The 25,127-nt window shown below is 48.0% G+C and overlaps 1 protein-coding gene across 3 annotated transcripts in view; it reads left to right on the top strand.

Moving 5' to 3' along the window:
* LOC138516931 (uncharacterized) overlaps positions 1 to 25,127 on the top strand; it is a 348,123-nt gene that overhangs the window by 303,133 nt on the left and 19,863 nt on the right. For all 3 annotated transcript variants that reach the window (XM_069632397.1, XM_069632396.1, XM_069632395.1), the window contains one exon: positions 20,977 to 21,102. In XM_069632397.1, coding sequence (XP_069488498.1) covers positions 20,977 to 21,102 — 126 coding nt within the window. The remainder of the gene's footprint in view (positions 1 to 20,976; positions 21,103 to 25,127) is intronic.

Raw genomic sequence — 25,127 nt, 5'->3', positions numbered from 1 at the left:
GAGCCTGCTGCGCAGTTACACAGGGCAATATATCCACGGGCGCGGGGGACTGGACAGTGAGGTACACACGGCAGCCGCGAATGGACACTATTTGTCACAGCGACAGTGGCAAATACACCATTGGGCCTGTAAACAGTGCTAGATGCCAAGGGGGCATAAGAGTTCTCCACACTTTGCCGAGGGTGGACGCCTGAGGGGATTCGCTGCCATAAGAACCCTGAGGTGTCGGGAAGGAGCAAAGGGCCTAGAAGAGTGCGGGGATGGCACACTGAGCGCGAATACTGGAGAGCACGAAGTATAGAGCCGAGCTGGGTGGCGGAAGGGGCGAGACGACCTCAGTGAACATTGACAGTGGTGCACAGAGTACAAGGAGCACAAGAGGCAAGCGGTCCGACCGGGGCCAGCAGCAATCTGCAAGAAACAATAAACGGAAACGTGGGAGGACACAATACACCCGTGGATATAGCTCAGCACATGTGTATCCATACAGGATACTTCGAGGATATTGGTCTGGGCCTGGAGTGGATCGCAAGCGACGCAGAAGGATAGCGAAGTAGAAGCGCTGCGCCGCGAACGATACTTGACCGGGACCGCAAGATGACGGGGAGAGTAATCAAGGGTAAAAGCAAGCAACCCACGATGGAAGCGTTTGCTAAGACACAGCAGTCTCCAGCAGTGTTGGCACACAGTGGCGCAAATGCACCCACGGAAAGTCCCTCGGGGACCGAAAACCAACAGATACTCACGACTATAACGGAGCTAAGAGACTCATGGGGGACAGCAATGGCGGACCTGCAAACCTCCTTAGAGGCCAAAATAGACGCAGTGGGAATAGATGTCAACCTGCTGCGGCAAGACGTCAGGGCGCTGGCGGACAGGACGAGCAATCTGGAGAGTGCGGTCAAAACTAACACAGACACCAGCACCAGTAATGCAAAGGAGGTCCACATACTAAAGCAGCAGGTAGCCAACCTGGAGAATCGTGCGGAGGAAGCTGAAGGAAGGGCTAGACGGACTAACATCCGTGTGGTGGGCCTGCCAGAAGGAGAAGAAAGCCAGGACCCTACTGATTATGTCGAGAACATGATCCTGCAGGAAATGGGGGCCAACAAACTCTCGCAAGGATTCACAGTAGAGCGAGCGCCCAGAACCCTCATGAGAAAGCCGAAGCCTGGAGCTCCCCCACGCGCAATAATTGCTAAAATACTCAATTACAAAGATCGAAAGAAGATCCCGGAGTACTTTCGAAAAGGAGGAACGATCGAAAGAACCTCGGCTACTATAACAGCTTATCCTGATTATACCATGCTGGTCCAGAGGTCCGCGGTATAGCTATGTGGCTGTAAAGAGGAGAATGCGCACGGCCGGCATCAAATATATGCTTCTGTACCCTGCCAGACTAAAAGTACTGCACAAGAGGAGAATGTTCTTTTTTGACACCCCGGAGGAAGCAGCAACATGGCTGGACCTGCAGGGCTGTCCGGAATGAGATGCGGAACGGGCCCAAGAAGAGCACAATAAGTGATGGGGATGTTACATATATATTGGGGTATCATGCAGTAGGGTATCCCAGTAGAGACTTGGTAAAGACACTGATAGACAGTAATGGATGGGAAGTCTTCAAACTGGGATATGGCATCCTGGATTTAGCCAAAGCTTGACGGACTGGAATACAGAGTATTGAACACATGAGTACAATGTATACCGATGCGTGGTTGAATTGAAGCAAACAGGAGTGGCAGGATACAGGCACCTTACCCCCCTCCCCCCCCCCCCCCCCGAGTAGCAGTAGTAGTAGTAGGATAGCCATTATGGCGACCTCACCCTGCGGAGCTTCGAGTACAGGCTATTGCCAGAAAGAGCTAGATGAGGGGGTGCCTGAGATCAAGGATGGAGCTGGGCAACAGTTGGGGGGGGGGGGGGTGATGTTGGGGAGGGGAAGGGAGGTGGGAGGGAGGCGGGAAGGGGTGTTTGGGGTGTTTGTAGTTATGGGGAGTTTAGGTTGGGGGAAACGAGCCTATATAGACTGAGATGGAGGATAGACCTGGACTGCACTGGTGGGTGCGGGGGGAATTGTGATAGGCCATGGGAGACCTTAAAATAATCACATGGAATGTCAGGGGGCTTAACATTTATTTAAAGAGGAACAAGGTCATGTTGTACCTGCGTAGACAAAAGATAGACATCGCACTGTTACAGGAAACTCACCTGACACGGGAAAAGTTGGAGACGGTTACTAAGAAATGGAAAGGGTTGGTGGCGGGCTCGTCATACTCGGCTTATGCAAGGGGAGTGCTTATCTGGGTGGCACTGCACGTCCCGTTTTAACTGTTGCAGGAAGTAGCAGAGACGGATGGGAGGATGGTCATAATAAGGGGACTGGTAGAGAATAGGGGGATAAGCATTGTGAATACATATGCCCCGAATCAAAACACAGCAGCATATTTCAGAACGCTGTGTACCAACCTAAGCATAGGTATGGGGAGTGCAGTGATCTGGGGAGGGGACTTTAATTGCGTGCTAAACCCGAGAATGGACAGTTCAGATGCAAAGATAGATAGACCCACCCCAGCTGCCAGAGCGTTGCAGACATTACTGGATGACTTTGGCCTGGAAAATGTATGGAGAACAAGACACCCCCAAGAAAGGCAATACTCCCATTACTCAGCAACGCAGCAGTTACATACGAGGCTGGACTATGTATTTGCTACATCAGAGGTAATTGCAGAGATCACGCAAGTAGAATACAAAGTGAGGGTCCTAATGGACCACTCACCTCTTGTCCTTGGGTGGCAATATTGCCCCCCCGAGAGCAAGGATTCCGACATGTAGCCTCTGTGCGGAGGCACTTAAGGATCTCTTTTTCAGGAACAGACACAGATACGCAAACTGCAGCATGAATGTGAGGGGCACTGGGAAAGACTGTGTAACCTCAGCTATAAAAGATATATAGAAAGACAGCATGTGGGAGGGGATAAAACAGGGAGACTCCTGGCGTGGTTATACAAGAGCGAAACCCCCAGACCCATGATACGAGTGATAACAAGGGAAGACGGTAGCACAGCTGACACTCAAGAGGGAGTTAATCAGGAGTTTGCAGATTATTACAGGGTATATTATATGGGGATGAGGGGGGAAGGGACCACGCAACGGTATTAGAAACATTGGAGGATATAGGACTGCCCAAGATAAGTGCTGAGGAAAGAGAGGAGCTGGATGCACTGATTACTTTGGAGGAGTTAGAAGAGGTGGTGAGGCAGCTGCCCACTAGCAAGGCTCCGGGGGCTGATGGACTCCCAAGTGAATTTTATAAAGCATATAAAGAAGAGGTGTCCCTCCAATGTTAGAAATGTTGAATGAAGCCTTTGAGGTGGGAAGATTACCAGAGTCACTTAGAGAAGCGATTATATTACTGCTTCCCAAACCCAACAAGCCTGGGCATAGCTGTGGCTCCTACAGACCTCTGTCGATGTTGAACCAAGACAGCAAAATATTGACAGCAGTCTTGGCAAACAGACTGCGTAGAGTGATTGGCAAACTAATACACCCCGACCAAACAGGTTATGTCCCGAATAAGAATATAACTCATAATCATAGACGACTCCAACGGATTGTTGAAATGGGGAGCGGGAGTGAGGGTGAAATGGCAATTGTGTCCTTGGACGCGGTAAAGGCCTTTGATTCGGTCAATTGGCAATGGCTGCTGGCGGCCCTGGCGGGCTATGGATTGGGGCCTGGATACTTAAGGTGGGCGAAGATGCAATATAGTGAACCGCTGGCCAGGGTCAAAACAGGATCAATAATATCCGAAAGATGGCAACTTAGTAGAGGCACTAGACAGGGATGCCCATGGTCCCCAATGCTCTATATATTAGCCCTGGAGCCCCTCGCAATATACCTCAGACAACAATACGATACTATAGGTATTGAGGTGGGAGGAGAACGTCACTTGATCTCCATATATGCGGATGACTTGCTGCTGTACTTGAGGCACCCGGAAGAAAATCTCCAGTACATCCTGGAAGTGATGGAGAGATATGCAGGGCTGTCTGGTATAGCGGTGAATCCTCAAAAATCTAGTATCTTACCGTTAGGCAGTTATAGGGTAATCCCTGTGGGATGGCTACCGGTGTTACAAATACTATGGGCGGTTGGTACCTTCCGGTATCTTGGGATAGACGTGTACCACACAGTGGAAGAGGAGCATAGGCACAAAACCGAGGTAGCCATTGAGAAAATCGAGAAGTGTATGAAATTCTGGGTTAAGGTGCCCCTAGCAATGATGGGACGAGGGGCAATGCTTAAGACGGTGGTTCTCCAGCATGGGGTCTGGCATGGATTCACATGCTCATGAATATTCCCCGTCGTCAGGCTGGGAATCCTCGATAAAGAAAAAACCAGTATCAGTTTCGTTTCTGATCTGTCTTTCGTAGTAGTAACCAATCACTGATCTCTGCGTCATACTGACCACAGCCAATGACTGCCCTCTACCTAAGCCCCGCCTCTGGCAGCCATCTTCAGATTTTTACCGCACGTTCAAGTGTTGGGATCCTCGTGCTATTGCTCTCCAGCGTTAGTGCTATTTTTTCACGTTTTTTCTCAAAAACTTTGTTTTTTCGGTCAAAAAGAGCCTCAAGCTCCACCGACTCTCCATCCGATCAACGGGGACCCGTGTCGGATTCGTCTACGCCCCTCAAGGGTGAAGATTTCGTCGAGCTACGCTTTTGGAGGACTCCAGAAGTTTCTCAGGCCCATCTCGGACATGGCCCAGGAGAAGGGAAGCTCGACGCCCGGAAAGCTGTTCAGGGTCTGCCCTGGATGCCAGCTGCAGAATGTCTTTAAGGAGGACGAACACTCCTTTTGTCTTTACTGCCTACATGAGGACAAGACGCACGTGGAGAAGGATTGTGCGTTTTGCGGCAACATGTCGGAGCGGACCATGAAGGACCGCCATCAACGTCTCGCCAACTGGCTGGAAGGGAAGAGCCCGTCAGGTGAGAAGAAGAGGAAGAAATCTGAGCGGTCTTCTAAGACCTTTGAGGACGCCCCGGCGACAGGGGTCCAACACAAGGCCAAGCACCACGAGTCCGCTGGCACCGGGAGCGCCGAACGGTCGGGCTCTACGGGCGCCAGGCATGCGCGTCCTCCCCGGCACCATCAACCACGAGCCAACGCTCTGGTTCGGGTAAGAGGAAGGCCGAGCACCCGGCGGAGCTCCTGGAGAGGCCCCGGTCGAGCTCGAAGGCCCCATCGGAGGGGGAGCGAGGCAGTCCCCCCCTCCCCAAGGAGAAGGCGGTGAGCGCACCTAGGGTGGTGAAAGCCTTAATCCATCCGGCCAAGGCCTCTATCGAGACAGTCGCGGCGGCCCTGGCTCAGCCTGTGGAGGCTACACCAGTGGTAGCGACCTCGGGGCTCAGAGTTTCCCTGCCACCGCGGAGGGAGTCCTCTTTTGTGCCCATCGACAGGAACCCCGTGAAACCCCCGGCAGAGAAGAAAAAGGGGGGGCAGGAGGTCGTCGTGGATTCGGCCTCAACCTCTGAGGAAGAGCTGATCGAGGTCTTAAGCCACGGCGTTGGCGTGGAAGAAGACCAGCCCGTCAGGAGGGATCCCGACGCAGGAGACGACGATATCGTCGAGGGTGCCGACGGGGCCCCTGACCGCCCGTCGGACTCCCCTCTACCAGCGCCGCAAGACAACTCGGCGGCCATTTTGTTGGCTATACAGTCCTTATGGTCGGAGATAAGGACGAGACTGCCGTTACCACCAGCGGAGGAACCACTCCCACCGGGGGACCCGGAGCCAGGCCCTTCTGGGAGCCCTCCCCCTAAGAAAAGAAGGATTCACCCTCCACCTCCTTTTCAGCCGTCGTTCCCCGTTCAGCTCTCCTCCCCGTCCACGACTCGAGGGGATGATACGGGGACTTACACGGCCGCGACGGGTACGGACGACGAGGTCTATGACTAGGATCTGCCGTCGTCACCTCCCACCCGGGCTTCCCCGCCCAACGAAATTGGATCGTTTCACCCCACGATCGCCAGGGCATCCGAGCTCTTCCAGCTCTGCCCTGAGGAGAAGAAGAAGGAAGGTTTCCTTTATCAACGGCGCGAGGCCAAGAGGAAGACGGTCCTCGCCGTGCCGCTACTGGACGATATTTGGGATGAGGGCTTCGCCCTCCTCAAGAACCCATCCATGACGCCAGCTAGAAAAGACCGGTACGAGAAGAAGTACCGGGTCCCGGACGCGGCCCCCTTGTGCCTCCGGGCACAGCCGACCCCGGACTCCGTCGTCTCCGCGGCGGCCAGGAAGAAAGCGGGGGGGTGCGGCCTCCACGTCGACTTCCCCGCCGGATGGCGAGGGAAAGAAATTGGATACGATGGGGCGCAGGGTCATCTCGTCTGCAGCGACGACGATTAAGGCGGCCAACGTCGTGGCTATCATAGCCCGCTACAACAGGGAGCTGTGGTACAAACTGGCCCCCCTGCTGGACTTCCTACCGGACGACAAGAGGGCGGATGCCCTGGAGATCTTGCAGGAAGGTGAGGTGGCGTCGGACCACGCCATCACGATTGCGACGGACATCGCCGACACTGGATTTCGCCAGTTGGGCAACGGCGTGTGCCTTAGGCGGCGTGGATAGCTCAAGGCTACTGACTTCCGTCAAGACGTGCAGACCAGAGTCTTGGACATGCCCTTCGATGGAAACAACCTGTTTGGGACAAGGTGCCGTCGGACTTCCACCTCAACAAACCCTTGGTGTTGCCTGTTTTCTTCCCGTCGCCTTCGTCGCCGGCTGAGAGGACTTTGCACTCGCTGGATGTGGCTAGAGCGCTGAAGTTCTACGTGGACTGCACGAAGTGTTTTCGGAAGACGTCACAACTTTTTGTGAACTTTGGACTTGTCAATCAGGGGAAGGCTCTCTCGAAGGCTTCCATTTCCAGATGACTCTCCGGCTGTATCATGTACTGTCATCGGTTGGCAAACCGACCGCTGCCTGGCCGTCCGAGAGCCCATTCGACCAGAGCGATCGCAGCTACCACGGCGTTCCTTTCTGGTGTGCCCCTGCTGGACATCTGCAGGGCTGCTACGTGGAGGTCGACGCACACCTTCACGAAATTCTACTGCGTCGATCGGGATTCCAGGGAGGAGTTCAGGGTCGGCCAAGCAGTGCTGTGCAACCTGTTCGCCTGAGGTGAGCCTGGTGAGGAGGTAAGGTTTGCTTAATGTTGAGTTTTATGTAATGCTTAATGTTGAGCCTTTGCCACCTCCCGTGGTTGTGCATGTGTGTACTGCTATGTATTCTTTATTCATGAGCATGTGAATCCATGCCAGACCCCATGCTGGAGAAGGAACAAGTTACTTACCTGTAACTGTTGTTCTCCAGCATGGGTCTGGCATGGATTCACATGCGAACCCTCCCGCCTACCCCTCTGCGGCTCTTCACTTGGTCATACTGCCACTTCACGTGCTTCCAAATCTGAAGATGGCTGCCAGAGGCGGGGCTTAGGTAGAGGGCAGTCATTGGCTGTGGTCAGTATGACGCAGAGATCAGTGATTGGTTACTACTACGAAAGACAGATCAGAAACGAAACTGATACTGGTTTTTTCTTTACCGAGGATTCCCAGCCTGACGACGGGGAATATTCATGAGCATGTGAATCCATGCCAGACCCATGCTGGAGAACAACAGTTACAGGTAAGTAACTTGTTCCTACTACCTAGGCTACTGCATTATTTTGGGAATATCCCATACTTGATACCTTAGAAGTACTTCACTAAACTGAACAGCATGTGTAGGGATTTCCTGTGGCATGGTACCAGGAATAGGGTGGCACTATGGAAGCTGCAGAACTTTTATGAGAAAGGGGGGATAAAACTGCCTAATTATGAGGTCTATTATGTAGCGAGCCAACTGCAATATATCGCTAAATGGCTCTCGGATGAAGTGACCCCCAAGTCCAGGTTGTTTGGACATAATTGTGCTACTTTTTATTTAAGGGAAATGATCTGGCTGCCCAAGACAGATATGGAAGAGCGCCCTAAAAAGATGATGCTTGGGTGGAAGATGTGGCGCCGGGTATTCCAGATGATGGAGAACCCATTCCTGTGCTCCCCGCAGGTGCCACTAGTGGCACGAGCAGGAGGAGAAGAGCAGCTAAGGGTGACAATCAGGAACCACTGGGAATCGGTTGGGCTAGTAACAATGGGGGATATATGGCGAGAGGGGACCATCATAGACTTTGCAGCGCTGGGGGAGGAAACGGGGTTGCATACGGGCCAGCACATTACGTATCACAGATTGGTGCTGAGAATTAAGAGAACATGGCCCGAAACAGTATTGGAAGAAGAACCAGACGAGGCCATAGATACAATTTATGATATAACGGAGGGGGGGGCATGAGATCTCTAGACTATATGAGATGATGATGTCTAAGGTGGGGAAGGAATTAACACAACTGAGATTAGACTGGGAGGCGGAAGTGGGAGCCCAGATGGAGGACGGGATGTGGGAACGTGCCCAGGGGTACCATGAAAAGGTGTCGAGAAATGTGAGACTGAAACAAATACAATTGTATGTTACTCATAGGACATAGATGACACCCTTGAGGATATCTAGGTTTGAGAATGCAGGACGACAAGCATGTCCTAAATGCGATGAGGAAAAGGCTGGCATGGTACACATGTTTTGGTCATGTCCGGTCATTGAGCACTTCTGGGGTGAAGTAGCACAGAAACTAGAGGAGAGGGGGGTCAAGATTGAGGTGGGTACAGTATGGGCTTGCTTGTTAGGGGGATTCCCGAGATCGCAGAAACTCAAGCATGTTAGTAAACTGGAAGATCTAGCATATGTGCTCGCGAAAAGGAGAATTGGCATAGGGTGGAAGACATGCCGCAGACCGCGGGTGGAGGTGTGGTGGAAAGAGCTACAGAAATGGGTGGATGCAGAAACTATGGTAAGGCAAGAAGCGAGCAATGTAGGAGGAGAGGAGGAGGCGGAGACCCTGATGGCCTGGAAACTATTGATAGCGGAGTTGTTTGGGCCAATACAAGGCCCGGCAGAACCTATGGAAGGGGAGACCCTACCACAAGATGCAGAAACGGAATGAGGATGGTAATAGGCTCAATAGGGGGGGGGGATAAGGGGAGCAGTGACCGGAATTAAGCAATGTATAACTGAGCTGTTGATATGCACACTGCAAGTTTGGTTTGTATTGTTTTTGTTTGAATAAACCAATAAAAATTGTTTAAAAAAGAATTAACTCCGAAAGGCAAATATAGACTTCAGTTTGCAAAACTGAATAGAATTAGACCAGACAAATTGCTATCACACAGCAGAAAAATATGTTATATTGTAATCTGCTCTTTAGGGCATGTTTTGTTACAGATTCTTAGACAAAAAAGGTGCTCATCTTTTATACTTAGCCTGCAACAATACAGAAACATCTTTTCTTTTGGCGAATGTTTATATGCAATGTGCACTTTTTTCAGTTGGAAAAAACAAACTGAAAGAAATGTGCATAGATACTTTCATTTCCTGTCATGTAACTTCCCATTGCGCATGTCATAGTCGCCCCTTTACTTTTTTAAGGACTTGAGTCCTGAGTTTAACATTATATGATATTTTATCAGGAATTATAAGTTGCATATGTTTGTGTATTGGCGAGAAAGTGTGGCGAGGATAAGTGAAAAGTGAGCAGCATTTGTCTGGGTCGGGTGAACAGTTGTAGTTCATGCATTTCAGATTTCCTCTTGACTTGTGTCCTGCATGAGCCGACAGGAACCATTTTATACATTTCTATGTGAGCTGCAAAGAAGTTTCGAAACTCGACTGCATTGACTTTGTGAATCAGATGCATTGCATTCTCTATCCAGTTGCAAAGGCAGTCCTTTTGCAGTTGTTAAGCCTCCTATTTTATCTGGCACTGAATATGCAACAATCTTTGTACATTTGGTCCCTTCGTTTTGGTTAAATCTGCTCAATTTCTGGCTTTTATACTTCAAATAAAGATGCTACATTTATTACATTGAAGATAAATAAAAGTATAGAATGCATTTAATATAGTGCTTTATTTGTTTTTTTAATAAGTGTGTTTTTTGAAGTTTGGAAAATTATTTATTAAATAAAGCAACTATTCGGCTTCATATTCCGTTTCGGCTGAATAGTTGATAAACTATTCGGTATTCGGCCGAATACAAAATATGCTATTCGGTACAGCCCTAGTTACAACGCAACTATCCAGTATGTCCCGAAAGACATCATTTAAAAAGTACTGGAAGGCCGCTGGGGCATTACATAGCCCGAAAAGAATCACTAGGTACTCGGAATGGCCGTATCAAGTATGGAACGCTGTCTTCCACTCATCCCCAGCAGCAATCCTAACCAGGTTGTATGCTCCCTTTTCAATCCATGTTTGTGTAAAAGGGATGCGGAGTGGCGGATGAATCCTTTAGCCAGACTGTCATTTATATACTGCTTGAGGACAAGATTTTCTTTCTCTGTGAGAGCCTAGGTCTGTCCATAAGGTGCCTGGGCTCCTGGTAACAGCTGAATCCGATGTACGGTCTGTGTGGGGGAAGTTTGTTGGCTTCAACGGGGTCGAACAAATCAAGGAAATCCTGGTATTCATGGGGTATGTTAAGCATATGTATGGTGTCTAGACATGGTTGTTCCGTGGTCTTGGGTTCAATCTGCGTAGTTAATTAAGGGATTGTGAATCATGAGCCAAGGGATACCCAATATTACCTGGAAGTGAGGGGCTGCAATGACATCAAACTCGATCTGCTCCCGATGTCTTTGGGAGCAGGTCATTTGAAACCACGCTGTTTGGTGTGTGATGGGTCTGGAAATCAGAGCAGATCAGTGTACCGAAATAATGGATTGCTTTGTGGCTTTACTGACCAATGGGACTCTTTTATCTTGAACAAAAGGGGCATTGATGAAATTGCCAGTAGCCCCATTGTGGATCATGGCCAGAACGTCCACCCATTCTTGAGGGGCTCTTTGCAGCATTACCCCTATCATGAAATGTCTTTGCGGTTCTCATCTTTCTTCTTTAGGAGGGACTCTGGGGGAGGCTGTAGGTACACTCCTCGATTTCTCCCAAATCTAGTTTTACATTCTTGGGGAAACTCATTTTGGGCAGAATCGTACTGGATGCCCTTTATCACCACAGTAGAAACAAAGGTTTCCTTTTCTTTGTTCTTTCTTCCTGTTTAATGGATACTCTTGTACTCCCCAATTGTATTGGTTTGTGCGCTACTGGAGGGGCTAGGTTAGTACGCTCCACTGGATTGGGGTCTCGTCGCCATTTGAAATTGCCGGCGCTCTCCTATCTTGCCAGCGTTGGTCGAGTCTCCCCACCAGTCCTTGCACTCTTGCGGACTGACGGGAGGGCTAACGTCTTTGCTAAGGGCATTCTTCTTTTCTTCCGGTAGAACCCTCTGAAATATAGTTATCTGAATGTCTTTTGGCCAGTTTGGAAGGAAAATTGCAGAAATGGGTGATACAGAAAAGATCCTTGTTTCCTTGACATAGACCCATGAACTCATTACGGAGCGATTGGGTAGCACATTGCCTGCTGAACATAGCTCGGAAAGCCTCGAGAAATCCCCATACCTTCCCAGTATAGGGTTGTCTAAGTAGAGGGTTTATCAGGATAGGGCCGTCTTAGCAAGATTGAGAAGTATAAAGGCCACCGTTGCCTGATCCGAGGCATATTACTCTGGCCTGTTAAGGAAGTGTATCTTGCATTGGGTCACAAAGGCTTGGAATTATTTGGGAACCACCTGAATTTGTTGGACATTGGTGGAGTACGGATGTTTGTGCCTGATCCTGGAGGCGGTAGCGTGGCAGGACTTAATACAGACCGGGAGGAACTTGTGGCCTTAGACCCACTAACCTGAGTAGTGGTCATCCCAAAGCCCCCAATGGATTAGGAGCAGGGATTTTACAGACCATGGCCTCAACCTTGTTTTGTAATAGTGAGATTTTGGAACAACATTGCGTTTTCTTGTCTGAAGATAGTGACCGCCGCTTGGAGTGTTTGCATGGGATCCACCATTTCTTTTAGCATACCCTCCATGGTTCAGGAATGTAAAAAGGTCTTTCAATCTGTTAAGTCTGAGTACCTAACACTGTCTCGACTGGGACATGAAAACAAGGTCCTTGGAGATTGCAGCGTTTCATTTCCTCTGCAATCTGGGGTCCACCATGAATGGATTGAAAGACGCGTGCGTAGCGATGCACTCATCATAATCTAGAGATTCTGTTAACTGCTTCCTGGTTGGCTCAGCTCACACAAGAGTAAGTTCCAGCAGAACCACCATTTATAAAGGGGTCTAAGATTACTGTGGACCAGATCTTCTAGTCCACGAAGGCTTCCAGAGCCTCCATGACAATAGACTGGATGTAAACTCTCTAGTCCTAGTGGCAGGAGAGTCATTCCTGACAGAACCAAGGGTCGGGCAAGACATTTTCGTTCCTTGTGGACACGGGAGCAACTCGTTCCTGTATTTGAGAGGGAAAATGCCCAATGTCTGGCATTGCCATGAATGCACAAGGATTCTCTGGTGCCACAAGTTTGGTTCCCTTTACTGACTAATTGCCACTTTCTACAGGTGAACATGACGTGTCAATGCCACTACTATACTCTCTGCAGACAGCAGTCAATATTTTAGGGTGTGACTTGACTAAACCTAACATGACAATATCCTTTGCTGGCAAAGGGATAGAGTGCTGGACTCCAGGGATACATTATATGAATGTGAGAGAATTTATATTTAGGCAATATGACCCGAGGAGGAGGGCTATTACCAGTCTGGTAATGTCCCCGGGGCCATTGCTAGAAACCCAAGCAAAGTGAGGTCCTTAACAGAGTCCCAGGAGCTTTACCTGACTGGTAATGGCCCCCCTCCGAGGGTCATACTGCCATTAGTAAACTGGCACGTTGTACCGGGGTAAAAATTGCAATTGTTCTGGAGTCGAGAAATGGTGCTGCAACTGTTCCTTGACTCGAGAGAAAAAAACCAAAAAGAATGGCTGCCAGGGATCCGGGAGAAGGGACTACAAGTAGTCCCTTCTCCCTTTCCATGGCAGCCATAAAACAAATGTTAAAAAAAAATTCAACAAAAAAAAGAAAGCTGCCATGGAAAGGGCGAAAGGACTACAAGTCCCTTCTCCATTTCTATGGCAGCCACTCGCGGAAAGAACTCCGAGACACCCTGGTGCACTGAGCCTTGTCGGGCAGGTGCGAGGGCCAATGAGCTTGCTCTTTACAAACTCATTGACCCTCACTGGGTACTAATAGCCTTTACAGGCCAGAAAGCATTACGAGGGGTTCCGTTAGAACCAGACTTTTATTTCTATGGAGTAAATGTTTTGTTGACATGGCTTCCTGGACTGACAGAGGAAATATTGAATACCTGACCAGAAATACCTATGGATGAGGAAAGGCAGGTCATTCCCATAGAGCTAGAAGCGGCTAGGGTATATTGAGAAAGGATAGTTGTTCATGAGACGGACGATGAAGGAAGAGCATGGAGAGCAGTGATGGCCTTGAAGGAAGGCTACAGACTGGCAGACCAAGACTTGTTTAAAAACAAATATTCAGACGATGAATTAGTGGTTTTTACAAGTCTTACTTATTGAATGAGAATTGAGAATAGAGAGATTCCACAGAGAATGGCAACGGTAAAAAGAAAACAGTAATTTTCCCAGGAAGACTTAGAAAAGGTGCCAAGCATCTTATGGACCAACAGTCCCTATGGCGTGGGTCTATTGAGTGGAGCAGGTGCAGTGATGATCAAGCTTAAACCAGAAGCACTTCTGCTATGCGCAAAACAGTATCCTATGTCGAGAGAAGCAGATGAAGGCATATTTGAGACCATTCCCACATTAATAAAGCAGGGTATATTACTGCCATGAGAGTCCCCATGTAACACTGCTGTGTACCCACTGAAGAAATAAACAGGGGGGGGGGGGATCATGGAGATTTATTCAGGATGTCTGCCTCCTAAACAATATTGTTGAAGCCGAATTTCCTTTGGTCCCGAATCCTGCTACAATAGTATTTAACATTCCAGCTAATCAAAAATGCCTTCTTTTCAATTCCCCTTCATGAAGACTCGCAGGATTTGACCTCCTTTCTGTATAGATACCAGGAATTTAAACATACAAGATTACCTCCCGGGTACTGTGAGTCCCCTCAATCTTTAACAGGGTCCTTCAGATGGACTTTGGTAACCAACAGCATGATGATTAAGTACGTAGATGACAATTTGGTGTGCAGTGAGACAGAGGAAAGGTGTAGGGAGGACTCTGTTCGACTAATGACAACACTTTCAGAGAGAGGATACAAGGTAGACTAAGAAAAACTACAATATTGATAGGAAGAGGCCCGGTACATAGGACTGCTCATCTCTCAAGAGGGGAGAAAAGTGACACCCGAGAGAGCAGAGGCAATCATGAAAACTTCAAAGACTGTAATTTATATATTGGGCTTGGTTGCTGACTAGAGTACATATATTCAACCACGGAAGCACAGCTAGGCAAAAGTAAGATAACATGGACAGGTGACATGATTGAAGGACTTGAAGCATTGAAAAGGGTGATTTGTACAGCCCCTATCTTAGGAATACAAGACTACAGTGAAGAGTTGTTATTCTCACATTCAAATGTAGAGGTGATGACAGCCGCACTCACAAAGAAGACGCCATAAGGACATGGACACAAACCGCTAGCCTATTATAGTGGGATTTTAGATCCAGTGATGAAAGGACATTATCCTTGTGAACAAGCTTTAGCAGCAGCTGCTTTCACGATTGAAAAGACTGCTAGTATTACAATGAGATGCTCAATGGCATTGGTTGTCAAGCACTCCCTATTTGCTATTTTGGAGAAACTCAAAAGTACATTGACTACACAAAGACTGTCTGGATAAGAAGTGATTTATTCAAATCCAGCTGTCAAAATTGTTAGATCTAGAATAGTGAATCCAGCAACATTTGTAGGGAAAGAGGACTATGTACACGACTGCACAACATATACTGAGTTCTGATGCTTGTTAATCTGCTTAGAATCACATGCTGTGCATATAGTCCGACATCTAGTGGTAATCGCAGAGTATTGCATCTTTCTTTCAAGGATCGAAAGGGGACATCGACATGGGCGTGCCTGTAACACTATCCCTAACATGACGTGTAGTGTACCCAAAATCCTTCATGCGTCCAGGTCCCTTCCGCCCAACTAATTGGCAGAGCTCGTAAGTGATGTATTGCAAACTCATAACGTCTTTGTCCCACGGCTGATGGTAGTTTAGTCTTTGACTTACATATTTGACGGCTACTTGTGGACCCAGACGCCGAAGACGACTGCTGCCTTCGGACTGGTGTATTGCTTGATGCTGTCGACCAGCCTGGGCCCTGCGTCCAGGCCTATACAGTAGGGAGATTGGGGCCCGGGGTTTGATTCTCTGAGAATGCATTCCCTTTTCCCCTCTTTCCCTTTCTGGTCTGGCTGCCGCACTTTACCTCTGCTATGGAGAGGACTCCATTTAAGTTCTGCCTGTCCTGTATCAGAAAGTACTTGTGGAAAGACACACACTGCAAGTGTCTCCCTCGTGACCACGATGAGCGATCCTGGAAGTCTTGCCAGCTTTTTCGTCCAAAGACGCTAAAAGACAGGTGGACGAATCGGTGGGTGGCCTACGCTATGCAGGCCGGATGTAGTTTCCCCCTTCGTCGCCTCGAGTGACGAGGATTCTAGCGGCAGCCATGGCTCCGATGTGGAGGCCATAGACCTTTCCGCTGAACCGTCTAGTTCCCAGTTGTCCATCCCTGGCCCCGACAGGCAGGCTGCCAGTAGTGCTATGGGGAGATCAGACCCCGTTGACAGGGGCACACCCGCACCATGTAGGGATAAGCACACAACCCCACAAGCTCCCTCGACGGATACTTCGAAGAAGCATCAGACGCCAGCAGGCCCCTGACCGTTTCAACAGCGCATACCGTTCCTCCTGATCGGCCGCCCTCCCTGCATCCGTCATCTTCGCATACGACTCATAAGGGCATCTCTTCAAAATAACGCAAGAGCGCCGTGAAAGAGCGCATCAGCTCCAAAGGTTTCGACGCATCAAAATCTCTCCCTAAACTACCAGAGATACGCGGGAGTCTCGCAAACATTATTTCAGCAGCGAATAAGCCAAAAAGCACATCTTCTCATTGAGGAGTATGCAGAAGGGTTGCAGCCCCTCTCTGAGACTGTCTGATAAGGCTCCTCCTTCTAAGGACCCTTTTTCTCTTGGAGATCCTTTCCCTCCTCCTGACCTCTCTGATTGATCTCCATGGACCAGAGTGAGGTTTGAGAGCTGTATAGGCAAACTGTCACAGTTTGTAGACTTCTCTGATACATTTTTCACCCCGAAGAGACCTATGGAGGAGGATTGCTGCCCTAGTTTATCAAAGGTGCCAAACCTCTTCATCCAAAATCCACAGGAAGAGATTTTGGAATTCTCAGAACCTGAAGAGGTCTATGAGGATCCCTATGACCAGCAAGACAATCCTTTTGGGAAGGACACACCTGACCAATGCCCAGATTGGGGCTGGGATCAGCCTGTAGAGTAAGCACCTTGGCTTTCCCCCACTCACAACTCCTGACCCAGATGCCATTTGTCTGGATCCTCCTTCCTCTCCTCAACAGAGGCCGGCATTGCCTATTGATGATCAGATGGGTTTTAATGCAATCCTAAAAAGTGCTGCTGACCATTTCAAATTCCACGCAGGAAGCTGTACAAGACCCTGAAGTCATAGTTTGGTCAACTCCAACTGCCTCAGAGGTGCATGGACATTATTAAGGAGGCACGGACACCTAACACTAGACACTGTTATTCCAGTTAATTTAAATGTTTTGTTATTTGGTGCAGTACTAGCAACATCAACCCTATTGACCGTTCACCTTCTCACATAGTCCTTTATCTAACACACCTCTTAGACTCCAGACTTGTTTTCAACTCCGTAAAGGTTCACCTTGCAGCCCTCTCTGCTTACATACATCGTAGAGTGAGGTTTCCTTGTGGAAAATCCCAGTGATTAAAGTATTAATGGAAGGGGTAAAAAGAATTCACCGTCCTATTTCTAATCCAACTCCCAGATGGGACTTCTGACGAGACTAATGGGACCTCCTTTCGATCCTATGCACAGAGCTAGCTCTTAAGCATCTCACCTATAAGACTGCTTTTCAAATGGATGATGAGAAATTGAAAGCACTGCAAAATCACTTTTATTCGATTACTAGATTTGCTAGATTACTAGTCCAGCCACTGATTTTCCAGACCAAAGCTATTGGTGCTTTGCTTGCCAAGCATCGATTTGTTCATCATTTTCTTACTCCCATTCGAGTTGAGTGCCTGTGAGGACCCTAAACGATTTCTGGATTCTGATTCTGTTTTATAGAATGATCATTTCCCCAAAGCACAGCCAGCGCCACTGAGCACCTTGTGATCTATATTGCACTTATAACTGTGTCAAGTGTAGCAGCATCCTTTTGCTCTGCTCTCATGTTGATTATGCCATGCCCACGGCATTACCTACCTTTCTGCTTTCCTCCACTATCCTAGTGTTACCATCTGTGTCTAATCTCTAGCCCAAACCTGGGTGCCCGTCCAGGGGTAACTAGAGTGTGCATCTAAATCATGATGTGAAATGTGCATGTCTAATCCCTGCAGATATGTAGTGGATTGACTGGTAAGCTTATACACACAAGGTGACTTACTGCCCGAGAAGCCCTGCAACTGGACAAGGATCTGTAATCAGCTTAAGGTAGATCCATTGTAAAACATTTATTTTTATGTTTTTTATTTGTGCCCGACTACAACCAATATATCGTACCATTAAAAAAGGAAGACCTCTTCAAGGAGGTGAGTAATCCGAAAAGATTTAACTGTTGCATGGTGCTCTAAGCAAAATCAGAGGTGATGGCTGGAAGGTTTAAAATGAATCCTAACCTTTCGCATTGCTCCGGGCATCCCTCCAGAACATCGATCTTCGCCTACCAAGCAATTACAAAAGGGGAAATACCATCCGAAAATCAGGCTTGGCCCCACCCCAAAAGGGGCAGCCCAGCCCGAACTGCTTGATCACATCCCTTCTGCATGAGACCACAAACATCCCCAGCCATGTTTCTTCCTTATTGGGACTCTATTCTCTGACCCCCATAAAGGATGGCGGGAAGTATTGCAGGAAATGGTGTTCGAATCAGGAATATTTTGCTAGCTTCTTGTTAGTTTGGGCTATTAGGTGGTGCTGAAAGCGCTACTATTACGCCAAAGCTATTGTCATTAAAATAAGAGCTTTAACTTAAGAGCTTCAAATATGGACTTTGAATGAGGGTCTGTAATGCTTTTTCAATAGAGATGACATTTGAGGAGGGATACACAGTTGTTAGGTTATTGAATCCCACCCATTCCTCACATGCCTTGTGCAGATCTCGGGACTGGGAGCTCCCGTAGGGTGTCACAGCGTGGCGCTTATGGAGGGGTAAGTCCCGTCCCTGCCCCTGACACTGGGGTCCGTTCTTCTTCTTGTTCGGTACCAGAGGTACTCATCGAACGCCACACGGACACCGGTTCACTGCAACACTGGCACGGCAGGACATTCAGCCTGCTATCATCTGCCTTGTTCTGTCGCGCAGCGCAGCTTCTGCCCTCCAGTGAGTCGAAGGTCTGCCCCTTTCCCAGGGCGTGCGGCGTGGGCCTGATGAGGGATAATCTTCGACGTAGTGTTCCTCTGTTGTTAAGAGGTGGATTCTTCCAATCTTTTAACTTCTCATGGAGCTTAATATCAAATAGCTCTCCCCGCAGTTTGGTGGAGAACCGGAATAGATTTGAAGAGATTACATACCGGACTCGGTGGATCACCCTCAGAACTCACGCAGGGAACTGCATGCAGCTCGGCGCTCAACAGCGCCCCTGAATCCCACCCATTCCTGCCCATCTCGGAACACCTTGAGCTCTTTCTTGGAGGCAGCCTTCTTGGATGACTGTCTCTAAGGAAGCTTCTCTGGAAACACAGACTGAAACAAGCAGCCATCTTTGAATAGGAAAGATACCATGCATCTTCCAAATAAAATGATATATTGAATCACGCAAGTATTATTATTATTATTGTTATTATTATTATTACGCATTTCTGTTGGTTTAGGGTAATTTTGACCTTGCTGGGCGGCTCCCCTTTTCCCAGCAAGCGAGTCTGTCGGCAAGGGCGGCCTTTCACCTGTTCTGAAGTGCAAAGATCACATAACATAGATGCAAGTTGTGGCTGGTGAGTATTGCAGGTAGGGTAGAGCAGCCCCCGGGACATGTTTGCAAGTTACGCTTGATTTTGTGTATCATTGATTAGCCACCTCCTTGATTGAAACATAATAGAGCTTAAATGTTCATCTTCCCCCTCGCCACCCGGTGTTCCAAGGTGTCCCCCCGCCCTCCCAACCCAGCTGACTCTGATAACCCGACAAATACCTGAGGTTGAACTCTTGTTGTGTCTTCACCTGAAGGCACAGGAGACTTGAACTCTCCTCCAATACCCTCCATGGGACAGTCAAACAGAATGTAAGTAGGTGTGTTGGCTCAGCTCCCGAAAAGTATTTCTGGGTCAACCAAAGGTGGTTACTTGGCTATTCTGTGATGAAGCTAGGCTTTACACCAGTTACCTGAACTAACAAACTGCGGCGAGACTTGCGGTTCTTCCAATGCCCGCCACCAATCTTATTGACTTGCTTGTACAGCAGTGGTCTCTGGTGTAGCGCTTTCCTGGAAGAGACACTATTAAAGCAGGCGCTGCATGCATCTTTTCTGCTTGGCAGGAGAACACTCAGGATCTCAGGGTTGCTTTTGTTCCAGTCAGCAGGCATCGCTGGCCAATCTGGAGGCTCATGTTCAACCCAACACCAGGACAGGAATGCCCCTCACGATCTCTGCACCTTTGCACATAAGGGCAGGTAGGCAGTACGGCCAGCTGCGCTTAGGATGTGACCATGATGGGTGAAGTGCTGGAGTGTAGGAAGAGGGGGACAGAGACAAGTTGGAGGCGAGGGAATAATGTTAACTTTGCTAGCTTGGATAGATGGCTGGGTTGAGCGAATGCTGCTGACTGAGCACAAAATGCAATCTATAGGTCCCGTGTTTCAATCCCATTGAGTTGGAATCACGATTTCATCTATCTGTGATTGACCAGAATTAGGAGAATCCTGTATCAGGATATTTTCTTTCTTTTTAGTAGCACAGAGCTGGAACCTATCTTTTACTTGCAGGCGCAGCAGCAAACGCTCTTTTGCTTGCTAGCTTATCTTGCAGCCAAGCAGAGCCCAGAACTGATTACTAGAAGTTTCGGGCACATCCGTTCTGGTGCATTTTGTTGCATTGCTGCGGATTGTGCGAGTATTGTATGTTGGAGACGACACCAAGCTTGTGTTTGGTTATTTGCTCACCCATTGATTGACAATGTGGTTAGAGTATTCAGCATTTCGGTCATTTTTTCGAATGCATTTTTTCTAAATGCAATTATCTCAAACATCAAACATTTTGTCGAAAAACATTTTTTTCGAATTTATTATTTTTTTAATACTTTTTTTGGGTTTTGTAAGTAAAAAAAAAGTGTTAAATAAACGAGGTTTTGGGGGGAACCCCCCCATTAAAAAAAAAAGAATAATAAAAAAAGAAACATTCGAAAAAAAAATTAGACAATGTTTTCGAGATAATGCATTCGAAAAATCACTATAAACCACTGCTATTAGATGCCCACAAAAGCCCAAACTGTTAGCATTGCCAATGCTTGTTTTTCTTTGTGGGAAGATGAGTTGGGCAGAAGGGTTCTTGCATGCTCCTTGCACCCACAGGCGTATAGCGCATTATACATATTAAAAATGGATTTGGATTGTGTAATGAGAAATGATGCTTCATTGATAAGTCTCTGTGTTCCTCCTTGCAGATCTCCCCCTGTGTGCCAGACCACCGCATTTCACTTTGGCCTTGTGCCTTGCAGCTGTGTTGCCAGTAGCCATCGTTCTCCTTATTTATTGCTGCTGGTGCAGACCAGATGGACGCATCAAACACTGTAAGTGGGGCTTGTGTGAGATCAGGCTCATATGGGAGCAGGCATGCTGCTGCAATCGCCTTACTCTGTAGTCCCACCCTGCCTCTTGATGAACTTGGACTTCAAGGCTTTGCAGAAACGACACAGGCGCTGTTGCTATGCTTTTGTACTTCGCAACATCACCACTGTACTAGTTTCAAAGTGCTGAAACCTTGCCATGCGGTATGAAATGCTATAGGTAGCTTCCTTGTCCAGGTGCTATGAAATGCTATAGGTAGCTTGTATAACATCCTTGCCCATGCAGTATGACCTGCTTTAGGTAGCTTGCATAGCCATCCTTGCCCATGTGGTATGAAATGCTATAGGTAGCTTGCCTAGCACCCCTTCCATCTTTGCCCATGCGGTATGAAATGCTATAGGTAGCTTGCATAGCACCCCTTCCATCTTTGCCCGTGTTTTATGAAATGCTATATGTAGCTTCCATAGCACCTCTTCCATCTTTGCCCATGCAGTATAAAATGCTATCGGTAGCTTGCATAGCAACCCTTCCATCTTTGCCCGTGTTGTATGAAATGCTATAGGTAGCTTGCATAGCACCCCTTCCATCTTTGCCCGTGTTGTATGAAATGCTATAGGTAGCTTGCCTAGCACCCCTTCCATCTTTGCCCGTGTTGTATGAAATGCTATAGGTAGCTTGCCTAGCACCCCTTCCATCTTTGCCCGTGTTGTATGAAATGCTATAGGTAGCTTGCATAGCACCCCTTCCATCTTTGCCCATGTTGTATGAAATGCTATAGGTAGCTTCCTAGCACCCCTTCCATCTTTGCCCATGCGGTATGAAATGCTATAGGTAGCTTGCATAGCCATCCTTGCCCATGTGGTATGAAATGCTATAGGTAGCTTGCCTAGCACCCCTTCCATCTTTGCCCGTGTGGTATGAAATGATATAGGTAGCTTGCATAGCACCCCTTCCATCTTTGCCCGTGTTGTATGAAATGCTATAGGTAGCTTGCCTAGCACCCCTTCCATCTTTGCCCATGCGGTATGAAATGCTATAGGTAGCTTGCATAGCACCCCTTCCATCTTTGCCCGTGTTTTATGAAATGCTATATGTAGCTTCCATAGCACCTCTTCCATCTTTGCCCATGCAGTATAAAATGCTATCGGTAGCTTGCATAGCACCCCTTCCATCTTTGCCCATGTTGTATGAAATGCTATAGGTAGCTTGCATAGCACCCCTTCCATCTTTGCCCGTGTTTTATGAAATGCTATAGGTAGCTTGTATAGCCATCATTGGCCATGCAGTATGAAATGCTATAGGTAGCTTGTATCGCCATCCTTGCCCATGCAGTATGACCTGCTTTAGGTAGCTTGCATAGCCATCCTTGCCCATGTGGTATGAAATGCTATAGGTAGCTTGCCTAGCACCCCTTCCATCTTTGCCCGTGTTGTATGAAATGCTATAGGTAGCTTGCCTAGCACCCCTTCCATCTTTGCCTGTGTTGTATGAAATGCTATAGGTAGCTTGCATAGCACCCCTTCAATCTTTGCCCATGTGGTATGAAATGATATAGGTAGCTTGCATAGCACCCCTTCCATCTTTGCCCATGTGGTATGAAATGCTATAGGTAGCTTGCCTAGCACCCCTTCCATCTTTGCCCGTGTTGTATGAAATGCTATAGGTAGCTTGCATAGCACCCCTTCCATCTTTGCCCATGTGGTATGAAATGCTATAGGTAGCTTGCATAGCACCCCTTCCATCTTTGCCCATGCGGTATGAAATGCTATAGGTAGCTTGTATAACATCCTTGCCCATGCAGTATGACCTGCTTTAGGTAGCTTGCATAGCCATCCTTGCCCATGTGGTATGAAATGCTATAGGTAGCTTCCTTGTCCAGGTGCTATGAAATGCTATAGGTAGCTTGTATAACATCCTTGCCCATGCAGTATGACCTGCTTTAGGTAGCTTGCATAGCCATCCTTGCCCATGTGGTGTGAAATGCTATAGGTAGCTTACCTAGCACCCCTTCCATCTTTGCCCGTGTTGTATGAAATGCTATAGGAAGCTTGGATAGCACCCCTTCCATCTTTGCCCATGCGGTATGAAATGCTATAGGTAGCTTGCATAGCACCCCTTCCATCCTTGCCCATGTGGTATGAAATGCTATAGGTAGCTTGCTTAGCACCCCTTCCATCTTTGCCCATGTTGTATGAAATGCTATAGGTAGCTTGCATAGCACCCCTTCCATCTTTGCCCGTGTTTTATGAAATGCTATAGGTAGCTTGCATAGCACCCCTTCCATCCTTGCCCATTCGGTATGAAATGCTATAGGTAGCTTGCATAGCACCCCTTCCATCTTTGCCCGTGTTTTATGAAATGCTATAGGTAGCTTGCATAGCACCCCTTCCATCTTTGCCCATGCGGTATGAAATGCTATAGGTAGCTTGCATAGCACCCCTTCCATCCTTGCCTATGCGGTATGAAATGCTATAGGTAGCTTGCATAGCACCCCTTCCATCTTTGCCCGTGTTGTATGAAATGCTATAGGTAGCTTGCATAGCACCCCTTCCATCTTTGCCCGTGTTTTATGAAATGCTATATGTAGCTTGCATAGCACCTCTTCCATCTTTGCCCATGCAGTTTAAAATGCTATCGGTAGCTTGCATAGCACCCCTTCCATCTTTGCCCGTGTTGTAGGAAATGCTATAGGTAGCTTGTATAGCCATCCTTGCCCATGCAGTATGACCTGCTTTAGGTAGCTTGCATAGCCATCCTTGCCCGTGTTGTATGAAATGCTATAGGTAGCTTGCCTAGCACCCCTTCCATCTTTACCCGTGTTTTATGAAATGCTATAGGTAGCTTGCCTAGCACCCCTTCCATCTTTGCCCGTGTTGTATGAAATGCTATAGGTAGCTTGCATAGCACCCCTTCCATCTTTGCCCATATGGTATGAAATGCTATAGGTAGCTTGCATAGCACCCTTTCCATCTTTGCCCATGTGGCATGAAATGCTATAGGTAGCTTGCATTGCACCCCTTCCATCTTTGCCCATGTGGTATGAAATGCTATAGGTAGCTTGCATAGCACCCCTTCCATCTTTGCCCGTGTTGTATGAAATGCTATAGGTAGCTTGCCTAGCACCCCTTCCATCTTTGCCCATGTGGTATGAAATGCTATAGGTAGCTTGTATAACATCCTTGCCCATGCAGTATGACCTGCTTTAGGTAGCTTGCATAGCCATCCTTGCCCATGTGGTATGAAATGCTATAGGTAGCTTCCTTGTCCAGGTGCTATGAAATGCTATAGGTAGCTTGTACAACATCCTTGCCCATGCAGTATGACCTGCTTTAGGTAGCTTGCATAGCCATCCTTGCCCATGTGGTATGAAATGCTATAGGTAGCTTGCCTAGCACCCCTTCCATCTTTGCCCGTGTGGTATGAAATGATATAGGTAGCTTGCATAGCACCCCTTCCATCTTTGCCCGTGTTGTATGAAATGCTATAGGTAGCTTGCCTAGCACCCCTTCCATCTTTGCCCATGCGGTATGAAATGCTATAGGTAGCTTGCATAGCACCCCTTCCATCTTTGCCCGTGTTTTATGAAATCCTATATGTAACTTCCATAGCACCTCTCCCATCTTTGCCCATGCAGTATAAAATGCTATCGGTAGCTTGCACAGCACCCCTTCCATCTTTGCCCATGTTGTATGAAATGCTATAGGTAGCTTACATAGCACCCCTTCCACCTTTGCCCGTGTTTTATGAAATGCTATAGGTAGCTTGTATAGCCATCCTTGGCCATGCCGTATGAAATGCTATAGGTAGCTTGTATTGCCATCCTTGCCCATGCAGTATGACTTGCTTTAGGTAGCTTGCATAGCCATCCTTGCCCATGTGGTATGAAATGCTATAGGTAGCTTGCCTAGCACCCCTTCCATCTTTGCCCGTGTTGTATGAAATGCTATAGGTAGCTTGCCTAGCACCCCTTCCATCTTTGCCCGTGTTGTATGAAATGCTATAGGTAGCTTGCATAGCACCCCTTCCA

Source organism: Ambystoma mexicanum, chromosome 6q (assembly GCF_040938575.1).
Source record: "Ambystoma mexicanum isolate Mex_15411 chromosome 6q, UKY_AmexF1_1, whole genome shotgun sequence".
Classification (NCBI taxonomy): Eukaryota; Metazoa; Chordata; class Amphibia; order Caudata; family Ambystomatidae; genus Ambystoma; species Ambystoma mexicanum.
The sequence above is the reverse complement of the archived record's forward strand: the minus strand, read 5'-3'. Positions and strand labels throughout refer to the sequence as shown.